This window comes from Mustela lutreola, chromosome 11 (genome assembly GCF_030435805.1).
Source record: "Mustela lutreola isolate mMusLut2 chromosome 11, mMusLut2.pri, whole genome shotgun sequence".
Lineage (NCBI taxonomy): Eukaryota > Metazoa > Chordata > Mammalia > Carnivora > Mustelidae > Mustela > Mustela lutreola.
Genome location: NC_081300.1, coordinates 57,919,313 through 57,936,418, shown reverse-complemented (window position 1 = coordinate 57,936,418; position 17,106 = coordinate 57,919,313). Strand labels below are relative to the sequence as shown.

The 17,106-nt window shown below is 35.9% G+C and overlaps 1 protein-coding gene across 1 annotated transcript in view; it reads right to left on the bottom strand.

Annotated features, from left to right (window-relative positions):
• Nucleotides 1–17,106, bottom strand: part of NDUFV2 (NADH:ubiquinone oxidoreductase core subunit V2) — a 36,295-nt gene that overhangs the window by 2,040 nt on the left and 17,149 nt on the right. The window contains exons 2-7 of the mRNA XM_059138623.1: nucleotides 15,088–15,153; nucleotides 13,432–13,494; nucleotides 13,228–13,344; nucleotides 9,059–9,227; nucleotides 7,639–7,748; nucleotides 3,700–3,776 (exon numbers count right to left, since the gene is read on the bottom strand). Coding sequence (XP_058994606.1) covers nucleotides 3,700–3,776; nucleotides 7,639–7,748; nucleotides 9,059–9,227; nucleotides 13,228–13,344; nucleotides 13,432–13,494; nucleotides 15,088–15,153 — 602 coding nt within the window. The remainder of the gene's footprint in view (nucleotides 1–3,699; nucleotides 3,777–7,638; nucleotides 7,749–9,058; nucleotides 9,228–13,227; nucleotides 13,345–13,431; nucleotides 13,495–15,087; nucleotides 15,154–17,106) is intronic.

The following is a 17,106-nucleotide window of genomic DNA, read 5'->3' as shown; positions in this document are numbered from 1 at the left end:
GAGGCAGGGATCTAGCCCTTCCATTCACAATTTACATTAGGGTTTTCACTTCATAAAAAAAAAAAAAAAAAAAAAGATTCGCCTCAAGTGTTATGTTTAAAATGCCATCTATTAATTACCTTGTTTTTGTTACAACTCAGAAGGTAAATCTGTTTTTTTTAGCCATTCCAACACTATTTGTACATTCATTTTAACTCATTTGCATTCTAGAAAACTTGGCCTTCTGTACACTGTTTATGGCTTAGAAATACTTTTTAAAGAAAAGCTAGTCATGAAAGTTCAGTGCTTACTCTTTTAATATTGCTGAGATATATACACACCACTGCCCTCTACTTTTAGTATAAAGAAAAGTGACTTTAGGGGCGCCTGGGTGGCTCAGTGGGTTAAAGCCTCTGCCTTTGGCTCAGGTCATGATCTCAGGGTCGTGGGATCGAGCCCCACATCAGGCTCTCTGCTCAGCGGGGAGCCTGCTTCCCCCCTCTCTCTCTGCTTGCCTCTCTGCCTACTTGTGATCTCTGTCAAATAAAGAAAATCTTTAAAAAAAAAAAAAAAAAAAAGTGACTTTATAGTCTAGACTTATCTATCAGCAACGACCTCTATTTTCTTTACATCTCATATTATCTGTACATCACAGAATTCTGCAAAAAGGTATCTTTATAAAACTAAATATGAAGAATTCGAATTGGATTTAAAATTAGTTTTTGTTAACCATACTAAAAAACAACTTCTACCTCCTAATTAGCAATTTCAAAGCAGGCTAAAAGAAGTTATTTTTGGTACTAAAAAAAAAAGAAAATAAACAATCTCAGCACAAATATTTAATATCAAAATAAAGCAATGCCTTACCATCAGTTTAGTATTTCCTTTCTACCTGTCATTTACCAAAAACATAAAAAAGCAGTTCGGAACCACATAGAAACATGTCTCTCTTACTGATTTTGGTCAGGACAGACCTGATAATGGTACTCAGAAATCAGGTACTGCTGAACCAGTTTAATATCTCTGGTTACTCAAAGACAATGAGTGACTTTTATATATGTGGGCAGACTGCCCACTTTATTATAAAAACACTAATAAAAAAATTGCCCAACTTTGGTTCATTTGAAGTCTAACTATAATTATATTTTGGTTACTATCATTGCAATCTCTTTCATTATACTATATAACCAAAAAGCTTGAGGAAGAAGAGCAAAAGTTTTTGATTTTAGAGGGAGATCATGTGTGTGGGCAAGGGGGAGAGAGAATCCTTAAGCAGACTCCACTAAGCATAAAGCCTGACTTGGGGCTCCATCCCATGACCCTGAGGTGATGACTTGAGCTGAAACCAAGTGTAGGCCCCTCAACTGACTGAGCCACCCAGATCCCCCATCTCTTTTTTAAATAAGAGGTGATACATAGGAAATAAAAAATAGGTTCAGAAATCAGTAATTCTGAAGTTTTTGGCTCAAATCTAGAACACTCAAAAAAATCCCAGTGAAGAACTATGTATAATAACTGATAAGCAACATCTCTATTATTAGATATGAAAAATGCTTAACTGTAGACTTAGTTAACTGTTTAATTAATGTTAAAATACAATAATGTTATAGTATCCTATGTTAAGAACAACAACAAACTAATTTCATCCCCAGTAATCTCATCCAGCCTTATGGCTTTAAATACCATCTGGAACAATCAATGAATCCCCAATTCCTATTTCCAGTCCTAATCTAGTTCCTAAATTCCAGGTTCAAATATATCTTTCAGTATTCCACCATGGATGTCTAGGAGGTATCTCAACTTTAACCTGTCCCAAACAAAGTGACTTTCCTTTCCCAAACCAAATCTCCTTTTTAGTTAAAGGAACCACTGAGGTGCTCAGACCAAAAAGCTAAAAATCACTCATAATTCCACTACCCCACAACATCACTAAATTTTGAACTGTTCTCTACACAGTAACTAGCACAATAATTTTAACAAGATTACACATCATTTCCTCCTGAAAACACTCCTACAACAAACAACTTGTATTATATTTAAGCATTCAACTCAACTTACATATCTGGGCCCCTAACTACCTCTTGAAAGAGTACACAAAACTGCTATTTATTACAAAGAGCAGGAAAACATATTTAAAACAGGAATAAAGGGCACACCATAGTTCTTTTAATACATTAAAATACTATATGGCCATTAAAACTACAATTATATTGAGATAAGGAAAACTGTATGGCATAAGCAGGAAAAAAAACAGGGCTTACAATTACATAAACACTTGCTAGTATTAGAAAAAAATTCTGAGCAATATAAGCACTTAGATATAGAACAGGGGTTAGCAGCAAAAGTTCAGGTTCATAATTGAAAGCAAAGTAATTATAACACAACTGCAGAATGGGAACAACCGGGGTGAACAGTGCAGGAAGCTAAAAAAGATCTAGACATTCTGACTGTAAGTGCAATTACTGGTGAAATGTACCTGAAGTAAAGTTGATGTAATTTGGCTGCATTATTTTTTTTTTTTTTTTTAAAGATTTTTTTATTTATTTATTTGAGAGAGAGACAGTGAGAGAGAACATGAGCAAGGAGAAGGTCAGAGGGAGAAGCAGACTCCCCATGGAGCTGGGAGCCCGATGTGGGACTCGATCCCGGGACTCCAGGATCATGACCTGAGCCGAAGGCAGTCGTCCAACCAACTGAGCCACCCAGGCGCCCCTTGGCTGCATTATTATAAGCAAAATGTCTACAACAAAGAAGAGAGTCCCACAATGCTCTGCACTACTCAGTACATATCTCAAATACCCTGATTAATGTTAGTACCATGTTAAAGTCACTAGCCAACCAGAAAAGCTATCCAAGAGGAAAACCAAAACCAGGTCAGAAAAAACAACACAAGAGTAGACATTAATTCTGAGAAAACGATTTGGGGAAAAGAAGACACCTATTTTAAGTAACTGAAGAGCTATCATTTAGAAGAGGTATAGAGGTTATCTTGTGTCAGTCAAAGGGCAGAACTGGACATGTAAGTGGAAATTAGAGTGAAACAAAGTATGAATAATCAAAGTATGAACGTTTAAACAATGGAGTCAAAGTATGAACGTTTAAACAATGGAACAGATTTTATTTGTAGTAAATTCCCTTTTCTATAAATATTCAAGTAGATGCCAGATGATTATATGATAGGATTTTAGAGGGGAAAAAAAATTAGTTGTTTTAGATGACAGGTTGGTTTCAATACTATCCAAAGCTCCTGACACCTCCTAAGAACTTAGGAAATAATCTTTTTTTTTTTTTTTTAGGGGAGAGAGAGGGTAATGGGTAGGGCCTGAGTGAGGGAAAGAGAGAATCCTAACTCCGCACTGGATCCTGAGATCATGACCTGAGCTGAAATCAATGCTTAATTTACTGAGCCATCCAGGTACCCCTTAAAGGATAAAATTTTTTATTTTAAAAAAATTAAGATTTTATTTATTTATCTGACAGCACAAGCAGGGGGAGCTGCAGTCAGAGGGAGAGGGAAAAGCAGGTTCCCCACTGAGCAAGGAGTCTGATTGGGGGCGAGGAACCAGAATCAGAACCCAGAACCCTGGGATCATGACCTGAGCTGAAGGCAGATGCTTAACTGACTGAGCCACCCAAGGTGCCCCTAGGGATAAAATTTTTTAAATTAATTATACATTAGGTTAAGCCATTAAAATTTATTGTATAGAAATAAATGCATACCTTGGCCCAGGTTTTGGAACTTTGCCAGCTTTGAGCTCATCAATAATTTCTTCGATATCCTTAGGTGTCAGATCCTCCTAGGATAAAAAATTAAGTCATATTAAAATTACTTCCTACTACTGAAATCTGTGTAAATCCCTGGTATCAGTTAGTTCATTATTTGTCTCGGCTCCCAAGTTAGTCACCAAGGTAGGAGAAACTGATTAACTCCTATATACAGTATATATTGTTAAATGCAGTATATAAGAAGAGCTGCAGCTAATGAGGCAATACAGAGGAGTACTTTAAAGTGAAAGAGTTCTGCATTTGAATCCTGGCTCCACCACTGAATAACTAATGATCTTCAGGAAGTTATTCAGCCTCCAAGTTTGTTTCTTTACTAGAAAACCTACTTCTAGAAAGTTTTTGAGGATTCAATGAGACAATACATAAAAAAGAACAGTGCCATGGCACATGCTTAACAAATGCTATGTCCTTAAAGAAACAGTGAGGTGCAAATAGTAATTAGTACCGGCAGTCATAGTAACATAAAAGTAGATGCCTAACATCCATCTCTAACCTAAAGATGTAATACTCTCATGATACAGTCTTTCTTTCCCAGGTAAAATTCACTGTTTCCAAATTCACTTAATTTTTGAACAGAAGGTAAAAGAAATTATTTTTGGAAAGTATCTCAATGACCCTGGTCCTCCCTCCACTCCCCATTTCAATGACAACAGCTCTACATTTTATATACTATGTACCTATATAAAATTTTTACCTCAGGAAAGGGTTCTGGTATTTAAAATAACAAATACAATTGAAACACACAGATACACATGCCCATGTGCCTAGCTGCACCCTAGGTTTAATCAAGAGTCAGAACAGAATGGATAAGATTAAACTAAAAGAAAAATGCCCAAACCATACTCCTACTCCCTCTCTAAAACTGTTAAGTACTTAAAAAAATGTTTTATAGGACTCTGATACTATGCCAGAGAAATCATGATTCAGCACTGCATCTCCAGTGCCTCACCACACAGAAGTTATTTAATATTTGTTCAATGATTAAGCATATGTAAAAATAAAACACTGCTTTCAAACTGCTTAGGGTTCAACAAATGTTCAGAACCTCATAGCTAAAAGGAATCTTTAAGTCATCTAATGAGTTTACCTTCCCCCAACTATTATAAAAATTTTAAAACTATACATGTATAGTTTTACTCATATTCCTACCACCTGTATTCAACAATTTTTGATTTTCTGTATTTGCATTATATATAGCACATAAGCACCCCAACTTTTGGTTGTACCATTTTGAAAGTAAGTTGCAGACATCATAACACTTCACTCCTGATACTTCAGCAGACATCGAAGAATAAGAACATTTTCTTAGATAACATAATGCCACCACACCCAATTAACTAAAAATAATTCCTTTATCAAATGTCAAGTCCATATTTAAAATCTACCAACTACGCTCAAAATGTATTTTTCATAGCTGGTTTTTTTCCTATGCAGGTTTTTTCCTATGCAGTCAAAGTTTACATGACTATTTCATTTTATCCACCAGACAACTGAGATCCATAAAAGTTAACTGCCTTGGGAATGCCTGGCTGGCTGAGTCAGTATAGCAGCGGCTCTTGATCTCAGGGTCCTATGTTCAAGCCCCATGTTGGATATGGATTAAAAGACAAAAACAAAAACTGCCTTGCTAAAAAGACCGTAACACTACTAATCTTTATCTCTTATATAAATCCATAAGCTATTATATTTAAACTTAAAATGCTTTTTTTTTTTTTTAAGATTTTATTTATTTATTTGAGAGAGAGATCAGAAGTAGGCAGGCAGGCACAGAGAGAGGGGGTAGCAAGCTCCCTATTGAGCAAAGAGCCTGATGCGGGCCTTGATCCCAGAACCCTGAGATCATGACGTGAGCTGAAAGCAGAGGCTTAACCCACTGAGCCACCCAGGCACCCCTAAACTTACAATGCTTCACACAAAGTCTTGACTGTCTAATTCCTGATTAAATCAAGACCTCTATATTATAAGTAAACTTCAGAAATGTGGGAGAAGGCAAAATTTGCCATATTTTTAAAGGACTTTCTTTTTTAAGTATGGGTAATACAGAAGATAAGAAATTTCAATCTCTGATCAGTAAAATGAAGAAAGTCACTATAGGGAATGAGACCACCCTAGAAATCTAAACAGTCAGAGAAATTAAATTTCATCTTCATTTAAAAAAAAAAAAAAAAAAAGGAGATTTCCATTTCAGGTATTAGGGCAGACTAGCTATCCTGACTGAACACCCCACCATTATAAAAAACTAAAAATGTTGGATAAAATTTTAAAGAAACAAAAAACTTTAAATTTTATAAATATGCTGACAAGAAAGAAATACCTAGAGGCCAAAAACTCAATGAAAACCCAAGAACGGAGCGCCTGGGTGGCTCAGTGGATTAAGACCCAACCTTCGGCTCAGGTCATGATCTCAGGGTCCTGGGATAGAGGCCGGCATCCAGCTCTCTGCTCAGCAGGGAGACTGCTTCCCCCTCTCTCTGCTTGCCTATCTCTCTGCCTACTTGTGATCTCGCTCTGTCAAATAAATAAAGCTTAAAAAAAAAAAAGGAAAACAAGTGGAACACCAAGCAGATCTGGTTTTAGAGTTTCATAGCTTAAAGGGTTAAGGGACAAAGCTGCATGCTACAAGAGACATCCCAAACACCCTAAAAGGCTATTCCCTCAGGGATAAACTAGAAATTAAACTGTCCCTTGAAAAGAACTGCTAGTCTAGAACCTTATACATTGGAACAACAGGGGAGGGTATAAGGAAAGGAGCTTTCTTTTGGAACTTTAGTATTTACAGGAACAAGAGAGAAGCAAAGCAAATACCTTCCTGAAGAATCCACACTCAGTGCAGGGCTTAATTTTCACTAGTAAGTTTCTAAAAAGTATGAACTAACAATATTATGGATGACAACCATTATATATAATTAGGGCAGCAAGAAATCTTTTAAAAAGAGAACTAGAAAATTCCACACACTTGGGAGACTAATACTTCTAAAAAACACCAGCCAAAGGGAAAATCAAAAAGCTTATTTTAGAAGTGCCTGGGTGACTCAGGCGGCTAAGTGTCTGCCTTCGCCTCAGGTCACGATCCCAGGGTGCTGGGATTGAGCCCTGCATCCGAGCCTTCTCCTGAGCCCTTCTCCCTTTCCCTTTGCACCTCCCCCTCACCCCATGCATGCTCACTCTATTTTGCTCTCTTCCTCTCAAATATTTTTAAAAATACATATTTAAAAATTTTAGAAATCATAAAATATTACTTATCAAAACTTGTGCAGTCCAGCTAAAGTGGTAGAGGAATGATACATCTCTAAAATTTTTAGAACAAGCAATATAATATATTAGTATGGCTTGATACATATACTCAGTTTAAAAACACCTATAGGAAGAATACACACTAAATTTATGATAGTGGTTATCTCTGGAAGTGAAAGGAATAGGATTTCGGGGGCATAGAGGTGGTTTACCTTTATCACTGGCTTATTTCTATAAATAGTAATAATGATGATTAAAAATAATACCTAGTAACAGTATGTATGGTGAAGTATCTTTTAAATCTCGGTGGGTATTTTCTCTTTCTATGTTTTACAATTTAAAAGTTTTTAAAATATCTCATTATCTCCTACAGTTAAATGCAAAAATGTTTAAAGATAATTTTTAAAAACCTGGTGGCCACAATGTGGAAGCTAAACTTGACATTTTTATGCAAAGCTTTTCAATTCTTTGTTTTTTAATAAACTTTGGAAAACAGGAAAAAAAAACCCTTCTGGATATTTATGCCAACCGTTTCTTTTAAACAAGTATTCAGAAACCAGTATCTACAGGACAGAAAACCATATATTTAAATATTTTAAATACGAGATCATGCAACTTTAAATTAAATGGAATACTCACATAGTAGTTGTCATTTATTTGAACCATTGGTGCATTTACACAGGCCCCTAAACATTCCACCTCTATAAGAGTAAAAAGTTTATCAGGTGTAGTCTCCCCAACTTTTATTCCTGAAAATATAAATAATCACTGTAAGGATCAGATTATATTTTAATAGCAATGTAGCTTAAGAAAACAACAACAACAAATTACAGAGGTATACAAAAACTATTTAAGAACATTAACTTTCTTAAAACAATTCTGTATAATTATACCAGAACATTCAAGGATTTCTTAAGTGGACTTATTCCTTTAAAAACAAGATTTCAGGGGACTCATATCTTCAGCATTTGCTGTTAAACAGCAGTGTATCAGAATATAGTATTTTCATTTCGATTGTGATAGATAACCTACTAAAATCAGTCACACCGTCAGACTGGCAAAAACAGAAAAGTGCTAATGTCAAAGATCATTAAGACTACAAGGAAAACAGATACTCTCATATCTTCAGCAAAGACATTTTGGCAAAATATAGTAAAATCTGATTCAGCAATTCTGTTCTTGTAAAATACTCGGTAATACAATAGGACAATATCTTTGCATAAGATATGTATGCATGAAAGTAACTGCAGAATAACTTAAAACAGAAAAACAAGGCAGACATACATATGCTAGAGCAAAAATAAAGTGCAAAAAGCAAAAAGCCATATTTGTTTTTATGATGAAAATAAGCAAAACAACATAAAATCTAAAACTAATTATAGTCAACTATTAATCAGAATTTGTGAGGGTGAAATTTTTGTGCAGACTTAAGTAAGCTTTCTGTTTTATATATTTCAATACAGCCCAACTATTTTTACAACATGCAACTACTTTATATTCGGTAGCAACATGATTAGAGTGTACCTCCCTTTTACTTCATTTGGTTTATAGAGTTATAAAGGAAGCAATGGCTATTTTGTATGGAAAAATGCCCTTATAATTTTATAAATGGCACTGAAATAACATCTTATTTCAAATTTCCCTTTCTGAAGCATTCCTACTGTTCTCGTATCTTATTTGTTTCAAGACTCATTTGGAAGAATACAAGGACAGTAAGTAAACTCACTTTTTAATGTACCACATGCTACCATTATACAATGAGTGAAACTTAATTTCTAAATAATGAAAACTTTAAAACCCCTCCCTAGAAACTTTTCAGACATACCTAATGATTATGGGGAAAAAAGGTGAAAATTCAGCTTTGAGGCTGAGAACTAAGGAAAAATACAAAGTAAGAACAAATAAAGGCGGGCAACTATAGTAAGACAAAAATTTACTGGTGAAGTACAGATCAGATCCAGTAAGATGGCAAACATTGGAAAACTCAGATAGAAATGGGTCAAATCTAGAAAGACAATCCTATTTTTCATAAAAGGTATAAATACAATGTGTCCCATACCAAGTTTTTTCTGAATGGCCTCCAGTATGCTGTCAGAGTTTCGAAGCATGCAAGGTGTAGTAGTGCAGACCTGAATGTGATACTTTCCAACTGGCTTTCGATTATACATTGTATAAAAAGTTGCTACTTCATATACTCTCATTGGAGGTACTTGTAAAACTTCTGCAACCTAAAATAATAGGAAATTTTAAATAATTACAATGTTTACTAATTGAGATTTAGGTATGTTTTAAAGAGCGTAATTTCAACTTGGTAAAAGTAAAACTTCATAAGGCGGAAATATACCTGTATTTGGTATTTGGAGGGTTAAGTCCGTCTACACTTCAATTGCACAGAGCCGACAAGCTAACGGTTACAGCACCTCCTTTACTTTACCCCATGCCTGGTCTCTGCAAAACAATCTTCTTTTTCTCTAAATCTTTAAGTCTTCCACTGTTAAGAATTTCTACTTTGATCATTTCAACTCTCATATTTTATAATCTGAAATTTCTAAATGACAAAATTTGATGACAAAGCCCCAATAAATTAAATACTTGTATTTTTTCAATCTTTCATCAATTTTTCAAAAAGCTTTGATGTTACTGGGATGTACGCTGCATGCAAGGGGTATGGCAACACAAAAAAAGGGATGAGAATCAAAGCTCACCTATTAGCCTATACTGATTTACATATCTACACACTTTATATGCAAACAAATCACATACACAACATGTACGTAACTCTCCAGCACAATCCAAAACACTCTACTTCAAATCGCAACACTCTACAAAAATCTTATGGATTGGGGCGCCTGGGTGGTTCAGTGGGTTAAGCCACTGCCTTCGGCTCAGGTCATGATCTCGGGGTCCTGGGATCGAGTCCCGCATCGGGCTCTCTGCTCAGCAGGGAGCCTGCTTCCTCCTCTCTCTCTCTGCCTGCCTCTCTGCCTACTTGTAATCTCTCTCTGCCAAATAAATAAATAAAATCTTAAAAAAAAAAAATCTTATGGATTAGTACTTCCCTACGCATCACATCAAGGTATTTATAGTAAATATTTCTTTTGACAGAGTGGAGTTCAGGACCAAGGGAATCATCATCTGAGTACAACTCTTTTGATCAGGCCAAGTCTATTAAGGAAAACAAGGTTTTTTTAGCTGTATCCTAGGTACAGTCCACATAGAGTCTATCATGACTATCAACCTGGTTACAACTTTCCAGGTGACCTAACATCATTAATCTATCAGGTTATAAGATCTGATGTCTGGCATTCTTAAACAATTATCCACATTTCCATGTTTTGACATGAAAGATGAGTTTGTTAAATGGCATTTCAGATGACAAATATGTTGAACTTTCTCATATTAGAATAGATTCTAAAGGATATATACTCTCAAAAAACATCTAACCATGGCTCACTTGTGAAAGGTAAGTGGCTGTGCAAAATTTAATTTGGTGATACTAAACCAGGCATGTACCTCTGAATCTGGGAGCCCTCTCAAAACACACATGCTGGAGCCAGAAAATACACATGCTGGAGCTCTACCACTGATGGCTAAGTTGAAAAAGCTCCCCTGGGGATGCTACTGTATCCTCTCTACAGCTTCGTAATGGTTAAGGAACTAATATGTGAGCTTCTGGATATTGTTCTGATTTTAAGGTTGGGTTCTCCTTTGGGGAGGGGGGAGTCACAGAAACAGTAACATAAGAAGTCTCAAATATAAAAATGGAATCTTGATTCTATTCTCTATACACTATTCCCTGTCTCTGACACATATACATTCAATTCTAAAGAGAACAGGACAATATTTGTGAAACATTTTCACATTGGTTGTCATTTATTTTATGTCATTCTGTTAGCTTACCATTCAGCAAGACTTCTAACACATTTGCCATTATTAAGGATATGAATTTGGGGGACACATCTTGCTCATTCAGTAGAGTGTGCAACTCTTGATTTTGGAGTTGTAAGTTCAAGCCCCATGTTGGGTATAGAGATTATTAAAAAAAAAAAAATCTTTAAAAACATAAATTTTTGCAAGGAAAAAAGTATTTATAAATAGAAACATACCTAAACTCCTAAACTGTTATTTTAAAAGTTTGCTATTATAATACAAAAAACAATGTTCAGTAATTTAGAAAGTACCCAAAGGGTAGTGTGATTTATTGGGAAAAAACCCAGCTGACTATGTTTTACTAAGTATAGTACCAATCAAACTTGCTTTGTATCATTTTCAGTCCAAAAATAATAATAATAATAATAATAATAATGGTCCATAACCATGTTAAAAGCAAATTAAGAAATATGAACAAAATTTAAAATCTTCCTATGGCATTTCATTAGATCAACTGAAGACATTCCTATTCTTTATTTATTTACTTATTTTTTAAAGATTTTACTTATTTATTTGACAGAGATCACAAGTAGGCATAGAGGCAGGCAGAGAGCAAGAGGGCGAAGCAGGCTCCCTGCCTCCTGAGCAGAGAGCCCGATGCCAGGCTCCATCCCAGGACCCTGAGACCATCACCCGAGCTGAAGGCAGAGGCCCAACCTGCTGAGCCACCCAGGCACCCAGACATTCCTGCTCTTTAAGATAAAGATGATAATGGTCTAGCCTAATAGACCAAATAAAATTTTAAAAGTATAAAAGAGAAATGAAGTATAGAAGAATCTCTGCAAGAGTCAGCCAAGTGGGAAATGCACTGAATTGAAAATGGTCCAGTCCCAACTCTATCACTTAGGAATCATAACATAGTAATTTCAAGAGATCTATCCTAGTTCAAAATCTTCACTGCAGATGAGGAAGTCCACAGAAAAAAACACATCTCTTCACTCAAAGACAAATGTATTTCCCATTATTTCATACTAGCTTATTATCTGTGTGATTCTCATAAGAAACACATGGTTTTGGGGGGCACCTGGGTGGCCCAGTGGGTTAAGCCTCTACCTTTGGCCCAGGACATGATCTCAGGGTCCTTGGATGGAGCCCTGCATCGGGCTCTCTGCTCAGCAGGGAACCTGCTTCCCCCACCCCCACCTGCCTCTCTGCCTACTTATGATCTCTTTCTGTGTCAAATAAATAAAATTGTAAAAAAAAAAAAAAAAAAAAAAAAAAGACATGATTTTGTATGGCACTTCATAAACTATACCCTGCAACATAACACCACAAAAATATAGTTATATTAATATAACATGAATAAATGTGAAATGTGGATTACTGCTAAAACCACAATTAGAAAAAAAATGAGTCTTAAAAATACGTATAGGGTGCCTGGGTGGCTCAGTGGGTTAAAGCCTCTGCCTTCGGCTCAGGTCATGATCCCAGGGTCCTGGGATCGAGCCCCGCATCAGGCTCTCTGCTCAGCAGGGAGCCTGCTTCCTCCTCTCTCTCTGTCTGCCTCTCTGCCTACTTGTAATCTCTGTCAAATAATAAATAAATGTTTTTTTTTAAATGTATGAATAGACTAACCTTTAAATGGGTCACCCATACCATTTCTGTATGTTGCTGATTATTAAGTCTAGGGTACCATCAAATACTATGTATTATATAAATTTTATTAAAGTCTGTAGCCAAAGATGCAAAATAATATGAAGATTCCTATTAACTGTGAGCAGATCCTTTTCTCCATCATTTGTGTTTAAACAGCGCATTTATTTTCAGAATACCTTGACAGCAAACAATACACATGCAAGATCTTTTATCTTTATTATGGCCATTTCTTTCAAAAAGGGAAAAAAGAGGAGAGCCTGGATGGCTCAGTGGGTTAAGCCTCTGCCTTCGGCTCAGGTCACAATCTCAGGGTCCTGGGATCAGGCCCACTGGGTCGGGCTCTGCTCAGCGGGGAGCTTGCTCCCCCCTTCCCTCCCAGGCTCTGCCTGCCTCTCTGCCTACTTATGATCTCTGTCTGTCAAATAAATGAATGAAAATCTTAAAAAAAGGAAAAAAAAAAGAGAAAACGACTTTCACGATAATGCCTTTACTATTTCCTGCAAGGATAAAAAGCTCTACCTTTTCAGTTCTCCACATCATTAAGAGAACCAACAAAAACACAAATTTGAGGAAACATAAATGATTAAAAGCCTCAAATTCCTTGATTCTGACATTAAAAACCATCAGAGGAATTTCTACATAAGAAGAAATTCATACACAGTCTCTCATCTTTTCAAACTAAGGTAAAAATGAATTTAGTACCTTGTTCATAGCTGAGATGGGTAGCCATCCATTCTGTCTTTGGGCTAAATCCAGGACTGGGAGTACAGCTGCTGCTTTATGTCCTTCTGGATAGTTTTTTACAATTGCCTCTATCCTCTGTATCAAAGAAAAAGCACATGTTTTAGTACATCTGGAAAATATTAAACAGTTCATAAATTAATTATACCATTAATGTAGTCATACCTTATAGTTTTCTGGCGTGAAATCAAATGGAGTATCTGGGTTATTCTCAGGAGTATCTCTGTGCTATATGAAGGGAAAAAATGTTTTCCAGAATTATCAAAACTCCATCAGGACAGCTTTGTATATTACTATACTACTACTGATCACTTAATCTCTTCACTTTAATTCCCAAATTATATAATCTATCCATGCATCAAAAAGGACTAATTATTAAATACACATTTAATGAATAGGATTAACGAAGTATTGTTAACAGAATTCAAAATTTCATAAAAGTTTTTAGAAATCACTCTTTAATAACTAAGAGAAGTAGCTTTAGGACCAAATCCAAAAACTTGATTAGAGAACAGGATTTTCTAGTGTAATTACTAAACAAAACAAAACAAAACAAAACAACCATTGCTGGAAGACTTAGAAAATTAAGACACAAAATTTTGAGTATACATGTAACAGGCATTGTTCCAGAAGAGTGTGTATCAAATTATCAAAAGGACCCACTACTTTAGGAAGGTACAAAAACACCATTTCTTCACCACATAACAAAAACCAGCCAATGGCAAGAAGCTTTATTTCTTCTCCAAAAAGAACAGGCCCTCTTCAAAAACTGACAAGAAATGGTATGTAAACAGGAAATCAAAGGAGTCACACTGAGATTAACACTTACATCAATTAATGTTTAGTATGTTCGGTGAACACAGAGCTGAATACTTCAATATGTTAACTCTTAAAGTTCTACTATTTCAAAGATATAAAGGAAGAAAAGAAAATTGAAACTTTGGACAATGATCTCAAGTATGTGGCAAATTCAACACTTTTAGACAAACATGAAAAACTATCAAGCAGGAATCTACACAATAGTATGGTTAACTCATTTATTAAGATTCAGCCTGGAAATAACTCAGCTAACAAAACTGAACTACTAACTCTAAATCATCCTCCAAGTCAACTAAATTGCCTTTAAACAACACCAGATGAATCCCTGGTAACTGCATCTTATCACAGAAAGGAGATACATTATCTTATCTTTGAATTGTACAGTTAAGCTAGGGAGTTCATGGACCTCCACCTGTAGTTAAACCCTAAAAACCGAAAATATAAAGGAACTACTAATGTATTCACTGTATTACTAAGATCCAGGAGTTTTAAACTAGTACCATTTTGGGATTCCCCAAATTACAGCATTTTTAAGAACCCAAAGTGAGGGGCACCTGGGTGGCTCAGTGGGTTAAGCCGCTGCCTTTGGATCGAGTCCCACATCGGGCTCTCTGCTTGGCGGGGAGCCTGCTTCCCTCTCTCTCTCTCTCTGCCTGCCTCTCCATCTACTTGTGATTTCTCTCTCTCAATAAATAAATTTAAAAAAAAAAATCTTAAAAAAAAAAAAAAAAAAAAAAAAGAACCCAAAGTGAGACTAGAAATCAGTTTAGGGCTCATAGTAATTTCACCAAAAAATATTCTAAATTCAGGGCTACCCTGGTGTCAATTTAAACTCAAGAGGTTCAACTGGAGTCACACATCTTTTGAAATTTAATGAGTTCAATTAGCTATATTTAAATCACCACAATGAGACACTGGTGTTTAAGATACTTGGATTGTTAAAACAGTTTTACCCAAATTTCCAAGTCTTTCCATTCTGAAGAAATAGGAATAATTACTTACCACAAATAAGGCTCCTCCAGCTCCATTTTGTACAGCTGTCTTATGTAAATTCCTTATATGTCTCCCCTAAAATTTTAAGAAAATTTAGCAAATCGTAAGCCTTAAGAAATTTTTCATGAGTAAATACCTTAAGAACTGTGTCAACTTATATAAGTAAAAGATCTTAGGAGATATGGCTCACTGTGCTATATACCCTGCCCATCTTATTTCAGGAGAAGTATAAGGAAATGGAAATCCAAGGTTTATTGTAATACTGGGTTTTAAGGTAACACACAAGTCCATGGAAGAACCAGGTCCACAACCCGTATCTCCCAATTCATGTACCCTTTTCTACTACACTCTTGTCAGCATGCCATTAGGAGAGCTGATATTCCATTAATTTGTGGCCTTTCACTTTTTTCTGAATCAAGCTGGATGCCAGCATTCATTTAATGTGGGCTTTCATAAACATGTTTTCATTCTGTACAAATGAGTCATATACTCTGCACAAATGAGTCAAGGATTGCCCCCTTTTCAATTCTTTACTGAATTAGTTTAAAAACTCTAGTCATAAAGTTTCAGAAAGCTGCTTATGATGCTATGCATCAGTTGTTTTAGAGGGAATCCATTTGATTACTTCTGTTGCATTTTATTTCTCTTTGCCCTATTGCTCCCCACCTCCAACACTCTTACCATCCTCCCTACCACGACTAAAAGCAATTCAGCCACTATTCAGAAATCCTCTGATTTCTGAGTTCTACTAATCACACAATGGTAGAACACTGGATTAAACCAAGCATGGAACTAGCGAAAGCTGGATATTTCAGAGAAAGCAAATATAACAGAGAAGTAAAAGCAGTGATACAATCATGTATTTAACTTTTCCCTAGATCCAAATTTCAGTTGAAGAAGTTTATGTAAACACTTGTTTAATTAACAAGAAAGGATCGAAATACAGAATGTGGCACACACAGAATGGCTAAAATTAACAAATCAGGAAATGATAGATGTTGGCGAGGATGCAGAGAAAGAGGAGCCCACTTACACTGTTGGTGGGAATGCAAGCTTGCGCTGCCACTCTGGAAAACCGTATGGAGGTTCCTCAAAAAGTTGAAAATAAAGCTACCCTATGACCCAGCAATCACACTACTGGGTATTTACCCCCAAAATACAAATGTAGTGATCCAAAGGGGTACTTGCACCACAATGTTTATAGCAGCAATGTCCACAGTAGCCAAACTATGGAAAGAACTTAGATGCCCATCAACAGATGAATGCATAAAGATGATGTAGTGTGTGTGTATATATATATATACACACATACACACACACACAAAATGGAATACTACTCAGCCTTAAACAAAAATGAAATCTTGACACTGGCAAGGACGAGGATGGAACTCTACAGAAGATACTACACTAAGTGAAAGTCAATCAGAGAAAGACAATTACCATATGATCTCATTCATATGTGGAATTTAAGAAACAAAACAGAGATCATAAGGGAAGGAAGGGAAAAATAAAACAAGACAAAGTCACAGGGACGCCTGGGTGGCTCAGTGGGTTAAGTCTCTGCCTTTGGCTCAGGTTATGATCTCAGGGTCCTGGGATCGAGCCCCACATCGGGTGCTCTGCTCAGTGAGGAGCCTGCTTCCCCCCCTCTCTCTGCCTGCCTCTTTGCCTAATTGTGATCTCTCTGTCAAATAAATAAATGAAAAAAAAAAAAAAGACAAAATCACAGAGAGAGAGAGAAAGAGAGAGAAAGAGACAAACCATACGAGACTCTTAATCATAGGAAATAAACTGAGGGCTGCTGGAGGGGAGGGGTTTGGAGAAATACAGTAACCAGATGATGGACATTAAGGAGGGCACTTGATATAATGAGTACTGGGTTTTATTTAAGACTGATGAATAACTGAACTCTACCTCTGGAACTAAAAATACACTATTTGTTAATTAATTGATTTTAAATTTAAAACACTTAAAAAAAAAAGAATGTGGGACATAGGTTAAAAAAAATTACAGGGTAAACATCAGTTT